Raw genomic sequence first — 23,652 nt, 5'->3', positions numbered from 1 at the left:
GGTCGCCAAAGGGTTTCATCAATGACCTGGAGTTGATTTCACTGAGACGTTTAGTCCTGTTGTTAAACCCACTATAATCCAGCTTATCTTGAGTCTGGCTACCACTAAAAGCTGGCAATTACGACAATTGGATGTTAATAATGCCTTTCTACAGGGATCTCTATCCGAAGATGTTTTTATGCAACAACCCCCCGGTTTTACTCATCCTCAGTATCCACAGCATGTTTGCAAACTTCGGAAAGCCATTTATGGACTTCGTCATGCTCCGAGAGCTTGGTACACTGAACTTAGCTCATTTTTTACTTCTGTCGGCTTTCTTAACTCCAAATCTGACACTTCGTTGTTTCTGCGACATCATCATGGAAACACAATGTATATTCTGGTATATGTGGATGATATTATTATCACAGGCAACAATCCCATCAGCATCCAAGCGTTCATCAAACAGCTGGCAGCTCGATTCTCGCTTAAGGATCTCGGACCCTTGAGCTACTTTCTAGGCGTCGAAGCTACCTTCACGTTTTATGGTCTCCTTTTATCACAACGCAAGTACATTCAAGATTTGTTATTAAAGACAAACATGCATGATGCAAATGCAGTTACAACCCCCATCTCTACTAATGGTTCTCTCAAATTATCGGATGGAAGTCTTGCTACGGAACCCACTCAATACCGCCAAGTTGTTGGCTCTTTACAATACTTAGCTCTCACGCGTCCAGACATCTCATTTGCTATCAATAAATTATCATAGTTTATGCAGCAACCATCTACTCTACACTGGTCTGCGGTCAAGAGACTTCTATGATATCTTAAAGGGACCCTAAATCATTGTCTCTTTTTTCGTAAACACTCTCCGCTTCGTCTTCATGCCTTTGCCGATGCTGATTGGGCAGGTAACCTTGATGATAGAACATCCACATCGGGGTATATTATCTTCCTTGGTGCTCATCCAATCAGTTGGAGTTCTAAGAAGCAAAAGACAGTCGCCCGGTCTACAACTGAAGCTGAATACCGTGTCATTGCCGCTACCACCGCAGAACTCAATTGGATCACGAATCTACTCTAGGAACTCAACATCGATTTCGCCCCTATAATATATTGTGATAATATTGGAGCTACCTATCTGTGCGCTAATCCGGTATTCCACTCTCGCATGAAACATATTGCTATTGACTTCCACTTTGTACGCGATCAAGTTGTCCGTCGTCAACTTCGTGTTTCTCATGTTCATACAGCTGATCAATTGGCCGACTCATTTACGAAGCCTCTAGCTTGTAAAATTTTTGTATTACATCAGTCCAAGATTGACCTCCTTGATCGGAGCACCATCTTGCGGGGGGGAGATGATAAGTAGATGAGATTTTCTGTGAGGAAATCTATCTACACTGGAAGCTCATAAACATCCTCCACTGGCAGCACTTCTACTGCGATAGAGAAGACCTCCTCAGCCTGATCTCTTCTCTTTGTTGGCCATGGCCACCATTGACAAGCAGCAAAGCAAGGACTTCTCTTTGGGTTTCTGCAGCTTCTACTGCCCCCAATGGTGCTACGTCGTCTTCCCACCTCATGCCTCTCCCGTCGTTAATTTCACCAACGAAAGCTCCGGCAGTACTTTCCTCTTGCTCCTGATCGCCATCGTCGGCATCCTCACGAGCGCCTTCCTCCTCGTCAGCTACTACACCATCGTCTCGAAGTACTGCGGCACCTTCAGCTCTCCACGGGGGCGGCCCCGGCCTGGACCAGGGCCCGACGTCCGTGAAGCTTGGCGCTTCTGCCCATCGAATGGGCTCGACGAGGCCGTGATCGGTAACATCACGGTCTGCAGATCCGAGAGAGGCGATGTCTGGTCGAGGGCACCGATCGCGCGGTGTGCCCGAGCGAGTTCCGGGAGGACGAGAGCCTCCGGTTGCTCCCCAAGTGCAGCCATGCCTTCCACGTTCCATGCATCGATGCTTGGCTGAAATCGCTCTCCAACTGCCCCCTCTGTCGAGCCAACTTCGTGCCTGTGAATTCACCAGCTCCTCCTCCACCACCGGCGGCAGAGAACAGTCATCCGGTCGATGACGATTCGCAATGGTGATAATACACCTAAGAATCCCATAGCATCGCCAATGATCTCCTAAGTTTGTTTCTCCATGAACGAAGTCCATGTTGTGTGTTCGGCATTGTAACTCATTTCATCGAGAGCTCTCTGTCTTCTCTACTGTGACTAAGCAAGCAGGTCTTTTTTATCTGTATTACTGCATGGCATCATAATGGTTAATGCATTATTTATTATACAGTCGATATGTCTAATGTTAGAACTCATCAAAAGCGTATTATCCATCATTTAATCTAATAAAAAGCAGCTGTTATTTGAGCATTGAAACAATGAGAATCTATGACTCACGTGGGTTGCACGTGGGAAGGTGTTGGGAGACGAAGGCATGCCACGCGAGACCATGGTCGACTTTCTCTTTTATCTTCTTCTGCACTTCTCCGACGACGCCTACATCGCTCATCTTCCTATATATATTTAGGTTCGATACTATTAATACCTAACCCTCCTCGCCAAGAAACCCTCTCATTAGTCGACGACGACGGGGCCCTTCCCTTCCTCTTCTATCGGTCCGACCCCTTCTAGATCGCCTGTCCCCGGCGCCGATCGTCCTGTCGCGGCAGATTCCCCTTGATTCGAGTTACAGGATGGTGTCTGCCAATCAGGAAATGGTGGTGTATTGCTTCGACACCCTCATCGCCCACTACAACAGCGAGCAGGCGCCGCCACCGGGTTTCGAGGAAGGCCAGCAGTAAGGAGCGTGGACCTCGTTTTGCTCTGTCATTCTCTCGATCCGATTTCGATCGGTGCTCCTGTTGTTGCGATTGATTTTTGTTGGATGATTGAGGGATTTCATGTTATTTTGCGTGCCGACTCATCGATTTTTGGCGTTTTTGGTGATTTGGTTGCATCTGACTTATTTACTGGATACTTGGAATTGTTGATGTCAGGTCACGCTACAGTTCTTTTTTACTGATGCAGTGTGAGATGTTACATCGTGTTGGTTTATTTGGGTTCTATTGATTGATTTTGCGGCTACAATTCTTCTTTCTTGTGTTGTATCAAGTGATCCTTGCTTCGGAGAATAATCCTATTGGATTATATCAATCGACTCATTTAGCTTCTCGTACTACCTGTGGTTGACAAAACCCATTGATCCATGCCCCTAATCTCTTATCTTGCGAATTGTCTCAATACATTCAATTTGCTTCTTGTACTATCCCTGGTTGATAACCCTTTCACCCTTGTTAATTGCTAAGTCTTTTATTGTAATGTTTCACTTTTTTTTTTTATGTTTTGCATTGCAATAGAAAAGCATGCTTACTTTTGGTTTTCCGGTGTAGGTGCCTAGAAAAAAAATCCTTATTTGCATTCATATGCAATTAATGATTCTTAGGTTTTTTACATCCGTTGGTTCAAACTGGGGGACTAGCAAATTGCTAACGATCGCCGGACTATATGGTTTATGTAATAGTTGCGTTCAAATTGGGGGACTAAACTTTTGCAGGACCCATACTCGCAGAATAAATTGTACCATGCTATATAAGAATACATATGTGCTGGGTTTTGTACCCTGACATGGAATTTGGTCGAAAATCCTGTGTGTTATATTAGAACTTGGTGAGTATTGTCATAGACTTAGTTAGAATTGCTGAGGCACCTTTGCGTCATCCATCCGCAAGGGTCAATCTAGAGACAACCTTGTACAAGTCTCGAAGGACTTACAAAAGAAAGTTGATTAGTTTAAGAAAATGGTAGGCAGACAAGTCTCGACGTCTCGGAAAAGAGGACAGCTTATAAGCAATTCAATAAACACTTAGTGTGCATGAGAGAAAAGTGAGGAAGGGGAAAACAAGGACTTTAAAAGGCAAAAGAACGATCGCAAATCGACAAAAGACCACTCATCAGGTTATGAGCGTGTAAGTCAGTTCTCATAGGCTTCACGTGCAAGCTTGTGAATCCAAACAACATCATAGTGCCATGGGTTACAACAAGATGTTCAATGTACACAAGGTGAATCTAACAATTGGCAAGTCTGTGCACGAGATGTTAAATGTAATGTTTCTATATATCCGTGTCTGCACAGTTGTCACAGTGCCATGGGTTACAATGTAGCAATCCATTGCAAAAATAGGTTAAAATGATAAACCTTTGGGAGCTTGTTAGTATGTCAAGTGCTACCACTTTTGACGTGGACTTGTTTGCTAGCTTCATATCCAACAATTGATGAGAAGGAATTGGAAATAGATAATGAAATGTTGCTGTTGCCTCAGAAAATAAAAGGAGAAAAGATTGACCACCTCAGATATTCCAATAAGAGGGTGCACCTGATTGAGGGATGCAAGATATGTTCTCTCTATCTGATTAGCTGCTAATGATGGTGGTTGTTTACGACCTTGTGTCATATCCTTGTGCACTATAATAGAAACACAAACCAATATACGTTGTCCACGCTCATGCAGCCAAGGTGCATGGAAAGATTTGTATTACAATTGTTCTTCCGAAACCACCTTTGATTTTTTTTTTCTATGATCACTATTCTAGATTCTGTCAAAAATTTGAACTAAAGAGGATCTTTACTTTTGCAAGAATTTGATCAGGGACAGTACTCTGAGGATTTCTTTCTAGTTGTTTTCTTTTTTGGACAACCCTCATGGTGGGGGCTGAGCAAATTTGTTGTCGCTCTTTGTTGTTGGTATTTGGTTATGATCTCAAAAAGCAAACTAAGAATCATAAATTATTGACAGTGTTAAATATTGTTGTGAAATGTCTGATAGTATTTTCTGGCTGGAATTTGTTTCCTTTTGTTTTTCTAATGCTATCTGGATGTTTCTAAGCTCACACTATAACATCCTTTTCGTAATAAGCTTTTTCCTCATTATTTAGTTGTTGCAATATGTATTTCTTGCTTTCTCATCTTCATCGTAGACCTAAAGTTCATGCATTAAAATTCCTGATCTCAAGCAGCAATCTAAGGTATTCTATGAACTAGGTGAATACTGATGCAAAACTGTGCTTGCTTTGACTATATTTAAAGTATTGTTTGTATGCTTGTATATACACCTGCTAGTGGATGCTAGGCATAAATCTATTATCTTATCGAAAAACTTTCATTTCAGCCCACTGTTTGTTACATGGAAGAAAGCAGTCAATGGAGCAGAACCTCGTCTGCGTGGGTGTATTGGAACTTTGGAAGCCCGTTGCATAGTCAACGGCTTTAGAGATTATGCATTAACAAGGTATTTTCTGCTGCACGTTCTATGTTAAGTTAATGTATCAGCTCCATTGGAAGGACTAGAACCTTTATGATTCTGATGAAAATTAGAATCTGACTAGGATATATGATGAAACTAGTTAAGAAATGATCACATTGAACAGGTGGTTTTTAGAATGTAGATATGGATGAATATCTTGATCACATCATCTAGGCCACTGTCTGTCTTTTGTATTCTGTTATGCATTACTTTTAACATCATCTGTAAGTTCATGATTTGATGAAAAGTAGATTGGTTGATGCTTAACAGTGGCTTGGTTGATGCTTCTCATATGCATCAACAGTGGCTTAGATGATACTTCTGATATGCATTACTTTTAACATACTTCATCCGTGACACATTGTCATACATTGTTTTTTATCTTTCATTCAATCTGTCAAAGAAACGATGCATGTTCTTTGTGGTCTCTGACAAAAAACAATTTTGCACTGTCGTAGAAGAGTAGTGTTGGTATGAAACTTATATTATTGCATCCATCTTCAGCGATTGGCCATGACATTGTTAGATCTAGTGGCTAATGATTCTTCATCTTTTCACAGCGCTCTGAGGGACCGCCGATTTCCTCCAATACAGGCTAAAGAATTGCCTTCTTTGGAATGTACAGTATCTATTCTAACTGACTATGAACCTGCTCTTAATTACCTTGATTGGGAGGTTCGTTAATTCACGTTCTTTCAATTTTTTTAAAAGCATTTTGGCATTATTTGTTAATTTATGTGTTAATTGTCTTTCCAGCTAATGATTCCATCTTCATGTCAATGCTCATTTTAAGTAGTTGATTCTAGTTCTAGAGCTTTCTATTGTTGAAATGAGTGGTTATTCTTGCAGATTGGAAAGCATGGCTTGATCATCGAATTTACTGACCCTGATTACAACACAAGGCGTAGTGCGACATACTTGCCTGAGGTTGCTGCCCATGAAGGTTTGTACCTTATCAGCTACTCCCGGTTTCCCTTGTATTCAGTCCTTTGTACTGTTTTTGAAAAGAAGTGCTAAAGAGCATGTCGATATAAATGGTGAAAACTTCTGAATAATATCCAAGCCATTAAGGTTCCAGTTTTATTATTTGAGGGTTTATTTCTCATGGTTTTTCGGCCCAGCGTTATTGAAGTTTTATCCTAAGTGAACTTGTAACCTAGAAATTGTGATAAATGACCATGATCCCATGTTGGCATGTAGGATTCCAGAAAGTAAAAAATTGCTTCTTCTGCAATTGATGTGGAGGGCTAACTCTGGACATAGAGAACCACCACAGTATAATATGTTTCTACAATCCTTGTTCTATGACCATGTCACTGATGCCATTTCTCTCTCATATTTTTTAATGGGATAGGTTGGACTAAGACGGAAGCCATCGATTCACTCATGAGGAAAGCAGGTTTCAACGGTGTTATAAGTGAGTCACTTCGCAACCGACTTCGCGCTACCCGCTACCAGTCCACCCTTTACACCATGCACTACAGAGACTATGCCTCTTATGTCAAGATGACCAGGGGTATTGGCCCTTTAGTTAATGGGGCCAAACCCGTCCATTGATTCGCCAGCAAAAATTCATTGCTGGATCTGTGAAGGTACAGTTAAAACTTGATTTAGTGGCAGCTGGGTTGAATTACCCTCCTGCTTATTTATGATGCATTCCGAGATTCAAGGGAAAGATAAATCTGTAAGTGACCGTAATCGCTGCATGTTAAAAACTTTAAACATGACTTTTGATGCAAGCTGCAAACAGTACAATGTATTGGATTAATGCCTCATTTGCTTCCAGCCCCCAGGATGTGTTTGTTCCTTTTGTGGCTGTGAACTGGAGCTGGATGTTGCTATGCATTGCAGGTACAAGGTTCTTCCAACTCCATTGCTAATGGGGGTATCGTTTTATCTGAGCAGATAATATATTGATCATCTCTGGAGGAGCTGCACCCCTTTTTCTAAATACAGAAGGTGAACAACATGACATGTAATTTACTCGATAAACATCTTGATCTAGTTGTTAGCTCGAGTTGCATGTAACTGACCTGCTTTACTCCATCCTATTTGGTTTCCAGATGATCACTCGTAATGAGATAGAAGGACTGTACAAGAGTTGACCTTGTGAAAGCATCGTGAAAGACGGGCAACTTTAGGAGTTGAATGCTTGAACTGTTCCGGGAGAAGGGACAACCATTGCCTTTCTTTCTCTTCCCCATCCCATCAAATCACCGTCATCCACCTCGTGATCTCATTGGCTCCAGTGATAGGTAACCTCAAACTCCCTTTGTCACACACTGTTTGAGAAGCCCCTTATCACATGGCAAGCTGATGGCACAGCGCAGTCCATTGGTCCAAATAGTATTTCCAACGAATGCTCGTACCAATATCAACGTCGACTTCTTCCATCATCCTAATTTATAGAGTCAATCCCCGTGGGATCCTGCTTTAGTGCGCAGGTTGGTAGGGCACCGATTCAAAAGGACATTGTGGAATGCCGTCGTCGTGTTCGACCAAATCATGGCAAACCATGTCACATGATTTAGTGGGGTTAAATCCTCATATTTTGGATCCTCCACCACTCTACAGCAGTTTTTGATCTAAATATATACACGTAAAGTTCGACTTAATATGAAGTAAATAATATCTTTTCAACAATAAAAGAGTATGGATGGGTCTCAACATACAAAAAGGACATTCAGTAATTTTATTGCAATCAATGTTTCAAGTCAAACAATGAGGGAAAAAAAAGGAAAGAAGAAGAAAAGAAAGAAAGAAAGAGACCGATAGAAGGAGAAACAAAAAGTAAAAAGGGATGAAAACAATTCTTGTAGAGATCAGGAATGATATCGAGTCCATTAAGTTATCGTGTTTGGTATGCGGTTAATCCCGTACTTGAAATCGGGTTCGAGTTTGACACATTGGCCATGCCCACTCCATGACCTCTCCTATACAATAATTTCACTTCTTAAAGGAATAAACATAAAATTATCACTTTATTGATGAAGATTAAGTGGAATACAGTATATTATATATGTATATATATATATATATATATATATATATATATATATATATATATATATATATATATCCACTTAACTGAAAGAAGCCAGGCTCAAGAAACCCATGGAGGGCGGCGAAGACAAGCCAGTCCGATCTCCTGCCGCAGCGATGGAGGAGGAGGTTCCGGCGGGTCTTACGGCGGAGGAGTACGCGGAAATCCGGCCAAGGATCGAGTCCCACCACAGGTACCGCGTCGGGCAGGGGCAGTGCTCCTCCCTCCTCGCCCAGCGGGTCCGGGCACCCGCCGCCACCGTGTGGTCGGTGATCCGGCGGTTCGACCAGCCGCAGGCGTACAAGCACTTCATCCGGAGCTGCGTCGTCAAGGGCGGTGGCGAGATCCGGCCTGGGTGTCTCCGCGACTTATGCGTCGTCTCCGGCCTCCCGGCGAGCACCAGCACCGAGCGGCTGGACCTCCTCGACGAGGACCTGCGGGTGACCGGGTTCTCCATCGTCGGCGGCGAGCACCGCCTCCGTAACTACCGTTCCGTCACGACCGTCGACGATCTCCGAGGTTGCGGCGAAGAGATCTGGGCGGTGGTGCTGGAGTCGTACGCGGTGGACGTGCCGGATGGCAACACGGAGGACGACACCAGGTTCTTCGCCGACACCGTCGTCCGCCTCAACCTCCAGAAGCTCGCGACCGTGGCGGAGGCAATGGCAGCGGCCGAGCCGTCGCCGTCGCAGCCGCCCGCGGAGAAGGGGAACTAAGAGGACCAACCCCCGCACTCACGGCCGACGACTCGACGAGAGATGTCGGCGACGTGACGCAATAACGAGGTAGTCTTGACCGTGTAAATTTACATAAAAATCCTTCTACTTCAGTAATATCGCAGGAGCCCCGGGCGGTGTGTCTCGGTTGCCAATCTCTTGCCGAAGCAGGGGTGTCACGGTAATTTCAACAACAACTTCTTCTTCTTCTTCTTCTTCTTCTCCCCCTTTGACTTGTTTTGTGGTGGAATCGGTTCTGTGGGAAAAAGGCATTTAATGCTCCAAAATAAACAACTAAAGATGCGTGCGTCAGAGAAACTATGTTGTACGCAAGCAGATATGCAGATGCACCATCCCATTTCTCTGCCGTCGTCATCATCATAGTATTATTGTTATTATTATATTTTTGGGGCTGTTGAAGGTGGTGCATTGCTTTGCTAGTGGCTCGTGACCAAGTTCGATCTTGCACACCCAAGATTGCCTGCTAAAGATTTGTAGCCCCGCGAAGCGGTGGCGGTGGCGGTGTCTCAACATGTCTTGTACCACCGTCAGCGGAAAGAGAAAACAGTGCAGCAGTAGTTGTTCCTCCGAGAAACCACATGGTTTTTCTTTGGAAGAAGGAAAGAACATTTGAAAGATGAAAAGTCCTCGATGGTTTCTTGCAAAGCCACACTAAAAACTATAAGATCTCATTGCTGTTTGATACATGGAAATCATTCAAGTCTTTTCTGTATTGTGGCCGTGATGCTTCTAAGGATCTCACTGCCTCTTCAGTCGGTTCCATGCTGATGCTAAATCTCCATAACCTCATATCCTTTTCTTTATTTCCCTCTCTCTCTCTCTCTATATATATATATAAATATATATATATATATATATATATATATATTGATATATTGAAGTGTGCTTTAATTTAATGTCAACGTTGCTGTCATTCTTCTTCATCTTCGAATACAAAAAAAAGAAAGAAAAAGAAAAGGACCGAGACATGCAATAAATAAGATATATACAGGAAGAAGACTTGCTACGCCACATTGCAGTGTCATGAAAAGGATTCTAAAGGCCGAGAAACACCAATCCAATCAGAAAGAAAAAGAAGAGATGCTCCAACCAATCATGTACGGCTCTTATCTCAACCAAGACCACCAGAGAGCCTATCGGATGGCATGAATTAAAGTGCAGCAAGTGTGGAGCTGGCAATCATTAGACATGCATATCTTCCATTCTATAATGATCCATATGACTGTTACCTTAACTTTAAGGTGAGTGGCTTGCAGCAGACTAATGAAGACCATCTCTAGAGCAAAAACAGCAGCAGTGGAATGTTTCAGCAGAAGGTAATGATTAGATAGAATAATAAGCATCTGACTGAAGTTTTCAGAGACAGAATTATTCCCAATTGAACGTGTTATCCCTCCGAGGTGGATATATCAATTAAATATTTTTAATATTTCGTTCTTTAAACTTAAAAATTTTATATTTAAATCTTTTATAGTTATGAAAATAAAATATTTATCTCCATTTACTCTAGCGTTGTAGGTTTTATTAACGAAAGTACGAAAATGATAGGTAAAAAGATAATTTCAATGATAAGTTATGTTTTCGATGGTGACGAACGATGATGTCACTGGGAATAGTTGGTCATTGTTATGGATGAGGAAGGAGAATGACAACGAGAGGTAAGATGACAATACAAATGTCGATGCTTTGCATTTGAATTGGCGTCGCTCGATAACTACATCGACACTGACATAAATATAGATCGACAAAAGGGTCTCGTAGTATTTGCATCTGCATTTGCGTCAACGCTGACGCAATTATTGAGTGCACGAAAGGATCGCTCGACATCTATATCGGCGTCGATACATATGCAAAACATTATCGCTCTACATATACATTTACGTTAACGTCGATGCAGATATCAAGAGGCCCTTCACCGCTTGACAGCTGTGTCAGTGCCGATGCAGATGCAGAGCGTCGACATCTATATTATCATCTCACCTTTCATTGTTGCTTTTCCTTCTTATCCATAATAACTATCCATGATCCTCAACGATGTCATTGGTCGTCATTACAAAAAACGTAACTAGAACATTAAAATTATTTTTTTGTCCATCATTTTTATGCTTCTATTGGTAAAATCAACGATGCTCAAGTAAATAAAGCTAGATGTTTCACTTTCACAACCGTAAGAATTTTAATTTAAAATTTTTAAATCTTGAGGAACTGAACGAGCTGCGTTCATAGATGTCATTGTGATGTGAGAAGGACCTGCATCAAGTTGGCAACTTGGGCAAAAGACAATGGTGAGAACAGAAGGAATTCCATGTATAGAACAGTAGCACTCACCTTAAGTGCTTCATATATAAGTGATTATCCAAGTGGAAGACTTCTTTCTACTACTGCAATAATAGCCTAAAACCCAAAAGAGAGTGATGCTAATAGAAACCAGGGATTTGGGTTGATGCTCGAACGATTCATTACTGGAGTAGAATTATTGCACGCTTGGAATGAGATGAGGGGTTTGGGTTGGCACTGCGACTTCCATTGTTGTCGACATCTGCTATTTGCACTTGGATAGTTGCTGAATTAGGTTGATGACTCAGTAGTACTGCTTCAGAGGAATGGTTGAAGAAGAAGAGAAACATTTCTCTTAGCTTCATAAAAGCTAAATAAAAAATGAAGCATGAGGTGAGAGAGGCTCGAACTCAGGATAACTAGGAAGCTATGAGACCTACGCGCTAGCCAACTGCGCCACCACCCCACTTTGTCAATGGGTCAGTGACTTCAAATAGGTAAGAAATAATTTTCTTAGCTTTATAAAAGCTATATAAAAAATGAAGCATGGGGTGAGAGAGGCTCGAACTCTCGACCTCAGGATGACTCGGAAGCTATGAGACCTACGCGCTAGCCAACTGCGCCACCACCCCATTTTGCTATGGATCGTTGCTAGATTTTATTAATGAGCGAGTATCTTAGATGGATAAGAAACAATTTTCTTAGCTTTATAAAAGCTAGATAAAAAATGAAGCATGGGGTGAGAGAGGCTCGAACTCAGGATAACTCGGAAGCTATGAGACCTACGCGATAGCCAACTGCGCCACCACCCCGATATCTAATCGTTGATATATTTTTTTAATGAGTTAGTATATCAAAGGAAGAAGAAACGTTTTCCCCAGCTTCGTAAAAGCTAATATGGGGTGAGAGAGGCTCGAACTCTCGACCTCAGGATAACTCAGCAGCTATGAGACCTACGCGCTAGCCAACTGCGCCACCACCCCTTTTTTGGTATTTTAATCACTTTATTTATTAATATATAAATTTTGGGTTCCATCGATATACATTTTGAATGCACTTGCAAGTCCTGAAAGTGCAACAATCGAAAGTTCTACATCACAATTCAGGCACAACACCATTTGAAGTATAGATGATTTGAAGATATAGCTGACAAGTATTAAATTTCTGAAAAGAATTCTGCTGTGACAGAGAGTACAAGAAGAGGATTGATAAAAGAATTGTCAAAAACCAAGCAATGTTTCAGAGCATGGACAGGGGTTCTACTCAATGGTGAGAGAACTGATTTATTTGATCGAATCTATCCTTTAATCAAGAGTATCAGATGAAGAATCCGGGGAGGCACTCGACAATGTCAGCTAAGTCTTGATCTGGTCACTTCATATGCCAAGAAACAAGCTGCATTAGCTGGGACACTGCGTGCCATGGCTGGTCCGAAACCTCTGTACAGGCCCTTCATTCCCTCTGCAGCCAGTATTCTCCTGAAGGCATCGAGGGAACCAGAGTACTTTGGGTTCTTGAAGCCATCAACCTGAATCACGCTCTTCACGACGTCGGTTGGGTAGACAAATAGCCAGAAAGATGCTCCGGCCAGGCCTCCAGCTACGATCAATGGCCCCCTTCCCAGCCCTGAAGTGTCTTGACCCCCGGCAAAATACTGCTTGAGGGCTTCATATACACCAAACATGGCAGCATTACCAGGAGCTTCACGTGCCAGGGTTGGAACCAAGCCTTTGTATAGGCCTCTAAAACCAGCTTCTCGAACAACATGCTTTGCCACATCGATAGGTCCTCCATACTTCGCTGCAGCAGATGAAGAAGCTGAGTCTGCTAGGGCGCTCTGAGCTTGCAGCCTGATTTGCAGTGTCATCAAAAGCAAAAACGACAATGTTTTAAATCAACATATACCAAACCTAACTCTGCTAGAAACTTGAATTTCCTTTTTTGGGTTTTACTGATACCATGTACATCTCCCCAACAACTGAGTCATTTAGATCAAAGAATTTTGCGAATCAATCAATCTTCCTTCTATTACAGATGCCTTGAGAGATTATGGGAAATGTTATACATGATAAATGTTATTTTGCAAGGTTCATAGAGAAAACAAAAAATTAAGAAAATGTTATAAATGTTAAAGCCTCACTTATTTACTCATGGTTCACTTTGTAAGACTTGATTTATGTAAAACTTCTGTAGAGAAACACCTTCATGGTACTGATGTGGTATTTATGTCCAATCAATATGGCATACAAAAATAGAAATAAAGCACATGTCGAACTCAACACAAGATGGGTATGAATGTGCATGGCACATGCGGCGGGTGAATAGTAGAAACAGCTCAAATTTCTTGCCAGAGACCATATAAATGAGTCTAGTAGTTAGGTTATTCCCGTAAAATGCTAAAGCCACAGAGAAATAGAGGTTATAAGACGAATAAATAAGAAAAAGCTAATGGGATCTTGGTTGATCATTAAAACACATCAGTTCTACTCTTCTAGATTTATCTTTCTAAAAGGGAGTTGATGCTAGGACCACTTTAGTTTGATATTTGTTATGTATCTTACGCATCAGGATAACTGTCTTAAATAGTTTGACTTGCTTATTCAAGTAATTTGGCATGTTTATGTGGCCAATGACAAAAAGCAGAAAAGAAATGGAAAGCAAAGAAGCACAATGGTGCTGAACAAACAATTTCTGATGTTCACAACATTATTGATCCATTGCTGAACTAAATCACAACAACTGGACTTCCCCGACAAATTGTGTTTTAATGTGAACTCATCCTACGGTATAGTCCTTCCAGCGAAAAATGACTTCTTGCAGAAGATAAAAGAGCAATGACGACTGACCTGCACTTGATCAATTCTGTTGGAGATGCTAGGAAGGAAACTGCAACTCCAGCACCAGCACCACATACAACTTGCTGATTCACCGTAAGTGGAGCGCCAGGTTCTGACCTCAATAATGCCTCCATTTGTCCCCTCACAGTAAACAGAACAGCATTCAATGCTGCAACAGTTGCCAGTGGAGCACCCATACCTTTATACAAGCCCCTTGGGCCTTCAGCGGCCATTGTTTGCCTCACTGCATCCATAGCGCCAGAATATTTGGGGGGTTGGCCAGGTAGTGGTGCTGGTTGGCTTTGAAGCTTGACCTTAATGGTGTCAAATGGATGGCCCACAATCAGCTGCGCAGCCCCACCAACAGTTCCGGCCGCCAGGTCCTTGGCGACATCTGCCATCTGTTAGATACAGAAAAACAGAACAAGGCTTAGCAACTGTATTGGTTGGTTTGGGTTCTTCTTCTGGCCCAGCTCTTTCAAATTAACTGTCAAATTCCGATCACAACATATGCTACTCAGGTTAAGAAAACAACACCTATCAAACACATGATTAGAATCACTGACTAAGACCAAAAAATTGAACTTTCAATGGACTTTCAGTTGCCCGAAGCCATTAGATGCTATTGAAATTTATTTTGACAGACTGGCCTATGTGTAAATATTATAGCAATTGAAAAGGAGAACAACTTCTGTTCTCATTTATTATCAATGAGCGATTGCATTGTGCAGGATAAAGACACTAAAAGAATCAACAACCACCCCTTTTTCAATATCATTGACATCAGGAAATTTTCTATATTAACAACAGCGGATCATGACAATGATGCTGTATCAACCAAAAATCATGCATCAATATAAAATAAGATGACGCTGCAAAATATAATGAAAACATGAAAATTTATGTAGCTCCACCTTGCTGTCCAATGATGTATCTTCAAGATACAAATTCATGCAATTGAGAAACAACCAATCAATTAATAGAATAATAAGAAAGAGAAAAAGGACACTTGAATATAAATGGCTACATCAAAGATGGATTAAATTTCTGAAAAGTTGCTAAGATCTAGAAAACCAAAAAGTCCCATTACCTTGTTCAAATAGGCAATGAAGCACTGAAGTCAGAACCAAACTCATTGCAACAAAATTTTCCAATCCAGACCAGATTGAAGCAATACAACAAACACCTTAGATGGACAATTTCTTGACGTTGACACTGAATCCTATCCTCTTCTGCTTTTCCCTAAAGTTCTTGGTCTTACTCTCAGAATCTTGTTCTCAGAGATACACGCATTCCCTTACATCGCACTCGATACTCATCGACCCACACAAGGAAATGGACCCAGAAGTTAAAAGACAGCCACAATCTCGAAATGTGTCTAGGTGGCCATACAATAAATATCTAGTTGTTAGTCATTCCAAGATCTTAGATCCCCATTCTTGTGTCATCCCGCCTCAAGCGCAAAAAGCTTCTAATTGAAATCATCGACAGGTCATTATCCCAGTAGAACACAAGAAGCGTTCTCGAATTCTGCCCCAACTAGAAAATATATAGAAACCCTTGACTCGATCGATCTAATGAACAATCTTACACGACTCCCCAATACCCATATATTCTTCCAGATTGAAAGGTCCACAGATACCGAGCCGGCAGGAACAAAGGGGCAGCTTGTTCGACGATCGAACAAAAAGCGGTCACGAATCCAGGAATCAATCAGACAAACACGGCCGATAAGCACCCGCTGATAGTCTCCACGGAATGGAGGGCGAAAGGAGAGATATTTACCTCGAAAGAACGCCCTTTCAACCGGCTTCTCCTCCTCCCAAGCGGGACCAGAGGAGGAGGCGAGGCGGCCGCCTGGCACGCTCGCCACTCACCGAAGAAGAACGAACGAGAGAGAGAGAGAGAGAGGCGGGACGCCTTTGACCGAAGGCGAGAAAGCAGACAAAAGCTGGCGGCGGATGACTGGGAACGCCCGCCGAGTCGGAATATATACGTTGAACATTTTACTCCAACTATCGAGTTTAATTATATAATCTTATTTGGATGAATTTTCACAAAACGTCGCTAAATATAAAAAATAATTTTTGTCACTAAATATAAAAAATAATTAATATTTTTATTGTTGAGTGAGTCCAATAAGACGAAGGCATGATTAAAAACTAAACAAACGATAAAAGGTGATGATCGATGATGATAGAATGATCATTTTTTTTAAAAAAATAGATATTATTGAAAAAATTTCAAATTTAAAGTTTTTTTCAAAAAAATAATATATTATATATATTAATATCATTTATAATGTCTATCTAAAATCGATGCATCTTTCCTAAGCATTAGAACCGCAGTAGTATAATAGCAAATCTCTTCAGGTAGATATGCACCGGATATTAATTTTATAGAAATTCAGTAAATCTTTCTTCAAGGAACTTAATATTCGATGCTCTTTTCACCAAAATTTTACCAAATTATTTCCCATTATTTGAATTTTGACCCAAAGTCATGCCACGGCTCCGAGATCCGTGCTGTCGGCAGATCCTGGCCGTACACTCGTGGTGGAGCGTCTTTATTTTCTGGCATGATGGGCCTCCCAATCAAAATATGCGTACTGCTGCAGGGTATAAAATAAATTAGTATTAGTACTATTTCGAACTACGCTTTAATCTAATTTGATGTTACCTCTATATATATATATATATATATATATATATATATCGTGATGGCGATTAAGGGCTTCATGTTGAACCCGTATGGTTGAGAAGGCCCATTGAGGCTCTGAAACCAATTAGGCCCGTTTTCGATTTTGTTCCATTACCGTGGCAGGAAGCTCACCGACATAATCCGACCCGTTGTGTCGGCCCAATCGCACAATTCCCGTACCAAGTGGGCTCCAAATATTACCCGGCCACGTGGGGAGCGTGGGTGAAATTGATGGAGCCCGGAAAGCGCACATACCGCCTTCCCGCGTGGAAGTTCGTGCGCTTCTTGATGCGTGCTGCACGTGCGCCGGCAGCGGGAATATCTCGATCGCCGGGCGGCACGTGAAGCCATGCAAACATCATCATCACGTGGACTTCCGATCCCGGATCTTCCTTCCGTCACAGCCGTCCATCAGCCTCACTCTCTTTGAGCTTACCGAGTGACGACATTCACCTTGTCCAGCGATCTATCCTTCACGTGTTATAGAGAGCGAACGTCAGCGCCATGAAAAGATTATTCCTCTCTGTCCCCCTCTCTCTCTCTCTCTCTCTCTCGCTCTCACACACACACGCCTTTCTTTGTGAGGAATTCATGCTAGTCATTAGCAATCAGCGAATGACAAATTCCAGGCTTATCTTTCAGCACAAATATTTAATGTAGAATCCGTGCTGGCTGACACAAACTGGATCGATAACACATGATTAACTTTATCTTTGTCGATTAACATAATATGATATTGTCGGAAGTGGCAGGATGATTAGGTGAAGTTGCCCCATGATAGAGTGAAAGGTTGCTTTTAATGGACAGCAGTGGGAAGAACATATCTGTAGCCGCTCGAGAACACACACACACACACATATATTCTCAGCTTCGATTTCAATGCTTCATCAGGATTTCAGTGACTATTACAATCATTCAAGTTTTTGGACGAAAACATGTTTAATCTCTGGAATTTCCAAGCTCTTAATAGTGTATTAACTGCACTAGAATGAGGCTTCCAAGCAGTGGGAAGTCTGAACATTGTGAAGTTTTGAGGCCATGAGAACTGAGTCGACGCAAGGTCAATGCCATTTGATGAAATGCTCGAGGAAGATGGAAGCCATTACTTGCCTTTAGCATTGATGTTTAGTAGAATAATACAGCGTAGGAGTAGAATAAAGTCTACCACATCATTGATTATAAATCAAATTTTGGCATTGTCAGATGTTGGATCTAAGTATTTATTGCTCGAGAAGGATATCAATATTTATTTTTATTTAAAGGTCAAGCCACTTTAGCTACTTTCTCAGTGAATATAATAAGTGCAATGAGTCGTAATTGAACCACACAACATCTCATTTAACTTCAACTGGATATCCATTTCTTGAAATCTATCTCGTACCCATCGAGATCAGTTGATAACCTCCAAAATGGAACTTTTTGGTGACCATTTTTCTGACGGATTTTGGTAACCAGTGTCAATAAAGTATCCAACTTGACTTGTGTATCTGAGCTAGTGTTGATAAAATATTTTCAATCCAAGTGTTCATCATAAATAATTCAACCCTTCTTTATCTGTGCCAATAATGTAGAATCTTAACTAATATATTGTATGACATGATGATTTTTTTTTTTTTTTGTCCAGTCCAAAGCCATAGGCTTCTGATCTTTTCTTATCTAGATAAACAGTAATAAAGCAGTCACCAGGTTACTTCCACATAAAATTTTCCCCTTATTATATAATGTTGTCACATAAAGCAGCCAAAGAAACACCAAAAAAAATGAATGCAGAGGTGACTATCTTGTACCAACCTCCATGTTAATGCTCCATTATCTATTCATGGCAGTCCCTGAAAGCTAGAAGAAAGTTCTTCTCATCATCCAATGATCACATTGTAGAATATTTTCAATGCTTAGGCATTATATTTTGTGATGTTGAACATGAAAAATAGATTATTTATAGGGGAAAGCAACTCCAAGTAAACTGCATTCTCAACTGTCACTTCTGTATAGATAGACATATTGTCTAACTTAATAGCTCAAGGGCTCTTCTACAATTGTTTGACTGAGGAAACCCAGGGCTATGTTCGTTTGCTAACTGAGGTGATAGAAAAGAGCCCCTTGAATAGATTGACAGAATCATTATTAATGGAGTTGTGGGGAGATGAATTGAGGCTGGGCAGCTATGTATTCCATCTGTGATTGGGAATAACCATATGTCGCTTAGCTTCAGAAAGGTGACATGCCATGAAGCTAAGCACTGTCCTCAGCTTCAAGCTTGGGCATCAGCTTTGTGGAATCTGAACTCAGTGGAACAGACGAAGATTTGATTAATCTGCTTGACAATGTCCAAACACATAGCGACATTGGCCGATCACCAACAGTATCGAAAACATATATTAAGTCTCTTTGTTAAAGCTGGAGGCGACAAGCTGCAGTGCAAGTCACCCTCCATGGAACCTCCACCAAAAGAAGCCAACGAGCCCTACGGCATCTCCGAAGCCGGTCAAAAGCAGCATGCAGCATATGCGCTTTAGATCTCGAGCCACCACCACCACCCGCAGCGTTAGCTAATCCATCGCCGACTCAAGCTACGCTTAACCCATGCGCAGCTCAAGGGGATAAACCTGTCTCCTTTGCTTCAGTTCTCGGCCTTCAATCCCTTTCTTCAACCCTTTACTTAAAGGTGGGTGGTCTCATCCATACTATCTTATGATCAGCTGGCGCAACCCAATCAAAAGAAGAAGAACAAGGAGAAGAAGAAGACTGGTCCATTAGGGCGACGGAGGGGCTTCTCAATCGACAGAGGTGGGCCTGCCCGGGTTTTACGGGGTGTCAAAGGAGGCGGAGGAGGAGGGGGTGGTGGTCCCACGGACAGCGACGGCGGGACCCGCGGCCGACAGCCACGCGGGTGCTTCGGTGGGTTTGACTTTTGACTCACTCACTCTTCTCTGTCAATCCCGATGCGTAGATCGTCGTAAAACCCGTCAAGCCGGACCGGTTCGGTTCACCTAAATTCGCGGGTTTGGGTCGAAGAGTTCGGGTTTAGCACCGGTTGGGTTCACCTAAATCCAAGGTTGATTCCTAATCAAATTGATTTTTAATTATTTAATCGTTTTGTTATTATCCATATCAACGAAATAATCATCAATATAAGAATAATTAGACTGTATTCGGGTTGACATGTCATATCAATATTCTCACACAATACAAAACAATAATTCAACTCAATGCAAGTAGGTGCATGCAGCACGGCTTGGCTTGTTCTTCGACCGTATAGTTGAATGCTGTTGGTGATCCAATATGGAGAACTATTAGATGAACAATATGGACCCTCAAGTCAAGTCAGATGTCTTTAAGGTGGAAAAAGAAGAAACGCCAGGTAGATAATCATGCATGTTTTGGCTTAGTATATATATATATATATATATGATGTAGCAAAGCCTTTTAATCTTTTTTATTGAATTTATAGGCTAATTATAATTATATATATATATATATATATAAAAGAAAAAAAAGTGGGTCCCACCTGATGGTAGTAAGTAGCATTCCCACTTGCACCCCCCCCGCCCCCCAATAAACCCAACCCTAAGTCAACCTCCCTAAACCCTGGGTTACCAACTCCTTAACCCTAGTTTAAGACAACTCAGTAGACTCCAAATGCATCACCATCAAGCACCTCTCTCTCTCTCTCTCTCTCTCTCTCTACCTCTTTCCAATATTTTATGCATTGCTGCAACCCCTAGGGAACCTCTCCCACCCCCCTCTCTTCCTTGTCTCCCTTCGCAAGCCTCTTTCTTACCCTGCGTTCCATCCTCGTGTTTTCTATATTTCCTCCACCACTGATCTCCGTCTGCTCTCCTCCTGTTCTTCCTTCCTTTTCTTTTCTTGACCATTAAATGAAAAAAAAAATATTTAAAATATGGTTTTAAACCTTTTCTTCGCTTTTTTAAGCTGAAAAAACCAGCTCTTGTATTTTCTTTTGCTTATCTCTCACACAGTGGTTTTTGTTGGATGAGGTAATGGCTGGATTGGATCTGAGCACCGCTTCCAGATACGTCCATCACCACCTCCCTCACCACCACAACGCCAACTCCAACGACGAGGAGAGCAACAACAACAACAACTACAGCAACAAGAGAACGAGCGGTACGGGCGGGCATGACCAATTCGGCGGAGCCGCAGAGCATGACGCCCCGTCGGTGCCGAAGCAGGGCGGCGGGCCAGGAGACATGGCGGCCCGGCGTCCCCGGGGCCGCCCGGCGGGCTCCAAGAACAAGCCCAAGCCCCCCGTGATCATCACCCGGGAGAGTGCCAACACCCTGCAGGCGCACATCCTCGAGGTCGGCGCTGGGTGCGACGTCTTCGACTGCATCGCCGCCTACGCCTGCCGCAGGCAGCGCGGGGTCAGCGTCTTCAGCGGCAGTGGCACTGTCACCAACGTCACCCTCCGCCAGCCCTCCGCGTCCGGCGGCGTCATCACCCTCCAAGGCCGCTTCGAGATCTTGTCGCTGTCGGGGTCCTTCCTCCCGCCCCCGGCTCCACCCGGAGCGACCAGCCTCGCCATCTTCCTCGCCGGGGGCCAGGGGCAGGTGGTGGGCGGGAACGTCGTGGGCGAGCTGTACGCGGCCGGGCCGGTGATCGTGATAGCCGCGTCGTTCACCAACGTCGCATATGAGCGGCTCCCGCTAGAGGAGGAAGAACCGCTACAGATGCAAGCCCCAGCCCCGCAAGGATCAGGAGGAGACGGGGGGAGCGGAGGAAGCGGCGGGGGCAGCGGCAACCCCTTCCGGGACCCTCACTCGTGCTTGCCCTTTCTCAATCTGCCGCTGCTCAACATGGCGAATTGCCAGTTGCCGATGGATGGGCACGGCTGGGCGGGCGGCGCAACTGGGCGGTCGCCTTTCTGACATGCCATGGTGTAACTGTGATTCCCACCAATGCACGGACTAGAAATGGAGGACGGGGATAAGTGGAGCTGATCCATGACCGGCCGCTGCAGCAAAGCAAAGGTTAGCAAGCATGTTTGAGGATTTCCATGTACAAGTACTCAGCTTGTTTCATTTCTTGATCTGTGTTTGATGATCCGTTGCTGTATATTCTCTTTCTCTTCATCCTCCCTTCCTCTCTCTCTCTCTCTCTCTCTCTCTCTCTCTCTCTCTCTCTCTCTCTCTCTCTCTCTCTCTCTCTCTCTCCTTCCAAAGACTGTTGTTTGTTGTTGCTCATGGAAGTAGTCTCCTTTTTATGAGTGGGTTTGAGGCCACCTACAGGCCCTATAAAAACACTTCTATTTCACTGTCATCATCATCATCAGTATCATCCACTCCATGCGCATCAGCTTCTGCACCTCATCTTGTGCTCACAGTACAACTGCTACTACAATATGATAAATCTAATTGAGACGCATTCAACTTGGATTAATTTCCCAGAAGAGTTACCTCTACTCTTCCTCCACTTGTAAGCAGATTATTCTGAAATGGAGTTTTCTACTGTGAACATTGAGGATCATGGAAGCTAGGAAAGATGGAAAAGAACTATAGGGTTTCTTCTGTGTGTTATCCCAGTTGTGCTGCATGCCTTTAATAAAAAGACAACCAGTCCTACTTTCTCCACCCTCTTTGTTTCACTGATGCATCTCAAAACAATAGAAAAAGATGTTGATTGCTCTGAAATCTTTGCAAGGTTTTTTTACATGTAAAGATTCCTTTGAGTTGTGCACTAAAGGCAGTGCTACATTGAGAATGGGAATGTTTGCCAACACTTTGCAATATCCTCTTGCTTCCATGCATGATCTAATTATTTATCTAATGTTGTGTGTCAACTTGGCATGCCAAATTATAGAACCACAGATTGTTTATATCTCTTCTTGCAGCCTTTGCACACTTCAACATTAATATACCTTCTTGTTTTAGACAAGTAATGTAATTGTCCTTTCAGGTAATCTGAATCTCAACTATGTATAAAAATGTGTATTATATCTTCTATTCTTGGGTCATTTTTAATTGGATGCATTCTTCTTGAGTCAGCCTTGGTATTTCTCATGTGTATATGCTGCCTTACCAAAATATCATGATTAGGCTTACGCTTACAACTGGTTTACCATATTGTGTTTTTGGTCACTTAATAAACATTTACTATTTTCAATGAGAAACTTCAGATATAGATAGAGTACCATAATCCAATATGAATGGCTAACACAAAAAAATTGCCTGTTAATGATAAATTAGATACTCATATATGTGACTTATGACATCACTAGGTCACAAGAACTTCAAGAAGTTCCATATATGTAACTTATTAGATCTCTTTAGAGGATGATGTTTCTATTGTAGAGTGTCGTTTTGCATCATTCAATTAGGAGTTTAGGATTACTGGAGGAGAAAACTGCAAGTGAATAATGTAAGGAGTTTGTCCAATTGTTGATTCGTTGGATCAACATAAGATGTTGTAGTGGCACACAATTGCACTGAATTTAGTGTCTTCATAATTGAAATACTGTTTAAATATGATGATAAGTTTTATCCTTTCATGTAACTTCTCAAGTGAAAATTTGAGATTTAGTCAGGTAAATTTCCTAATCCCTTGATTATTTCTTGGATCTTTTTGATTCTTTTTTGTCTATGAATAGGTGTGTTGTGTTCTCCAACCAATCCTACATTATATACAAAACTCCAGAATGATGATGACAAATACTTTGTCATTCATTCTGTGCATTTAAATATTTTTATTACATAGCCATTTTAAATCATTTTTAACCAAAATGAATATGTAAAAAAACATACACAAA

General features: G+C 42.2%; 4 protein-coding genes and 2 non-coding genes across 7 annotated transcripts; 3 read left to right on the top strand and 3 right to left on the bottom strand.

The window, feature by feature from the left end:
- The first annotated feature begins 2,502 nt into the window (after positions 1-2,502).
- LOC135673728 (uncharacterized protein At2g38710-like) lies at positions 2,503-7,077 on the top strand. Its single transcript, XM_065182972.1, has 5 exons — positions 2,503-2,789; positions 5,158-5,277; positions 5,853-5,967; positions 6,142-6,235; positions 6,647-7,077. Exons 1-5 carry the CDS (start codon positions 2,686-2,688, stop codon positions 6,847-6,849), a joined length of 636 nt encoding a protein of 211 aa, XP_065039044.1. The 5' UTR covers positions 2,503-2,685; the 3' UTR covers positions 6,850-7,077.
- A 1,292-nt stretch (positions 7,078-8,369) lies between these two features.
- On the top strand, positions 8,370-9,265 carry LOC103984898 (abscisic acid receptor PYR1-like). The gene has a single exon (XM_009402473.3). It carries the CDS (start codon positions 8,407-8,409, stop codon positions 9,049-9,051), a length of 645 nt encoding a protein of 214 aa, XP_009400748.1. The 5' UTR covers positions 8,370-8,406; the 3' UTR covers positions 9,052-9,265.
- A 2,631-nt stretch (positions 9,266-11,896) lies between these two features.
- On the bottom strand, positions 11,897-11,981 carry TRNAM-CAU (transfer RNA methionine (anticodon CAU)). The gene is given in 2 exon segments: positions 11,897-11,932; positions 11,944-11,981. It is a non-coding gene; the product is annotated as a tRNA-Met (tRNA).
- A 266-nt stretch (positions 11,982-12,247) lies between these two features.
- On the bottom strand, positions 12,248-12,332 carry TRNAM-CAU (transfer RNA methionine (anticodon CAU)). Its single transcript is given in 2 exon segments — positions 12,248-12,283; positions 12,295-12,332. It is a non-coding gene; the product is annotated as a tRNA-Met (tRNA).
- A 145-nt stretch (positions 12,333-12,477) lies between these two features.
- LOC135673727 (mitochondrial carnitine/acylcarnitine carrier-like protein) lies at positions 12,478-16,156 on the bottom strand. Of its 2 annotated transcripts, none has more exons than XM_065182970.1 (3): positions 15,972-16,156; positions 14,196-14,587; positions 12,478-13,199 (listed from the first exon to the last, which is right to left on the bottom strand). In XM_065182970.1, exons 2-3 carry the CDS (start codon positions 14,585-14,587, stop codon positions 12,701-12,703), a joined length of 891 nt encoding a protein of 296 aa, XP_065039042.1. In that variant the 5' UTR covers positions 15,972-16,156; the 3' UTR covers positions 12,478-12,700. The 2 variants fall into 2 exon arrangements, with proteins under 2 accessions (XP_065039042.1, XP_065039043.1); XM_065182971.1 differs by lacking the exon at positions 15,972-16,156 and adding an exon at positions 15,277-15,929.
- Positions 16,157-20,740: 4,584 nt separating this feature from the next.
- LOC135673726 (AT-hook motif nuclear-localized protein 23-like) lies at positions 20,741-21,979 on the top strand. Its single transcript, XM_065182968.1, has one exon. The coding sequence runs from the start codon at positions 20,888-20,890 to the stop codon at positions 21,773-21,775; it is 888 nt and encodes a 295-aa protein (XP_065039040.1). The 5' UTR covers positions 20,741-20,887; the 3' UTR covers positions 21,776-21,979.
- Positions 21,980-23,652: the final 1,673 nt, after the last annotated feature.

This window comes from Musa acuminata, chromosome BXJ1-5 (assembly GCF_036884655.1).
Source record: "Musa acuminata AAA Group cultivar baxijiao chromosome BXJ1-5, Cavendish_Baxijiao_AAA, whole genome shotgun sequence".
Lineage (NCBI taxonomy): Eukaryota > Viridiplantae > Streptophyta > Magnoliopsida > Zingiberales > Musaceae > Musa > Musa acuminata.
The sequence above is the reverse complement of the archived record's forward strand: the minus strand, read 5'-3'. Positions and strand labels throughout refer to the sequence as shown.

Bases quoted from the DNA above. Each gene is read 5' to 3' on its own strand.
- LOC135673728 (XM_065182972.1), top strand. From the start codon at position 2,686: ATGGTGTCTGCCAATCAGGAAATGGTGGTGTATTGCTTCGACACCCTC. The intron at 5,968-6,141 runs GTTCGTTAATTC...TTATTCTTGCAG, and splicing joins TTAATTACCTTGATTGGGAG to ATTGGAAAGCATGGCTTGAT. The intron at 6,236-6,646 runs GTTTGTACCTTA...TTAATGGGATAG, and splicing joins TGAGGTTGCTGCCCATGAAG to GTTGGACTAAGACGGAAGCC.
- LOC103984898 (XM_009402473.3), top strand. From the start codon at position 8,407: ATGGAGGGCGGCGAAGACAAGCCAGTCCGATCTCCTGCCGCAGCGATG.
- LOC135673727 (XM_065182970.1), bottom strand. From the start codon at position 14,587: ATGGCAGATGTCGCCAAGGACCTGGCGGCCGGAACTGTTGGTGGGGCT. The intron at 13,200-14,195 runs GTCAGTCGTCAT...ACTGCAAATCAG, and splicing joins ACAGAATTGATCAAGTGCAG to GCTGCAAGCTCAGAGCGCCC.
- LOC135673726 (XM_065182968.1), top strand. From the start codon at position 20,888: ATGGCTGGATTGGATCTGAGCACCGCTTCCAGATACGTCCATCACCAC.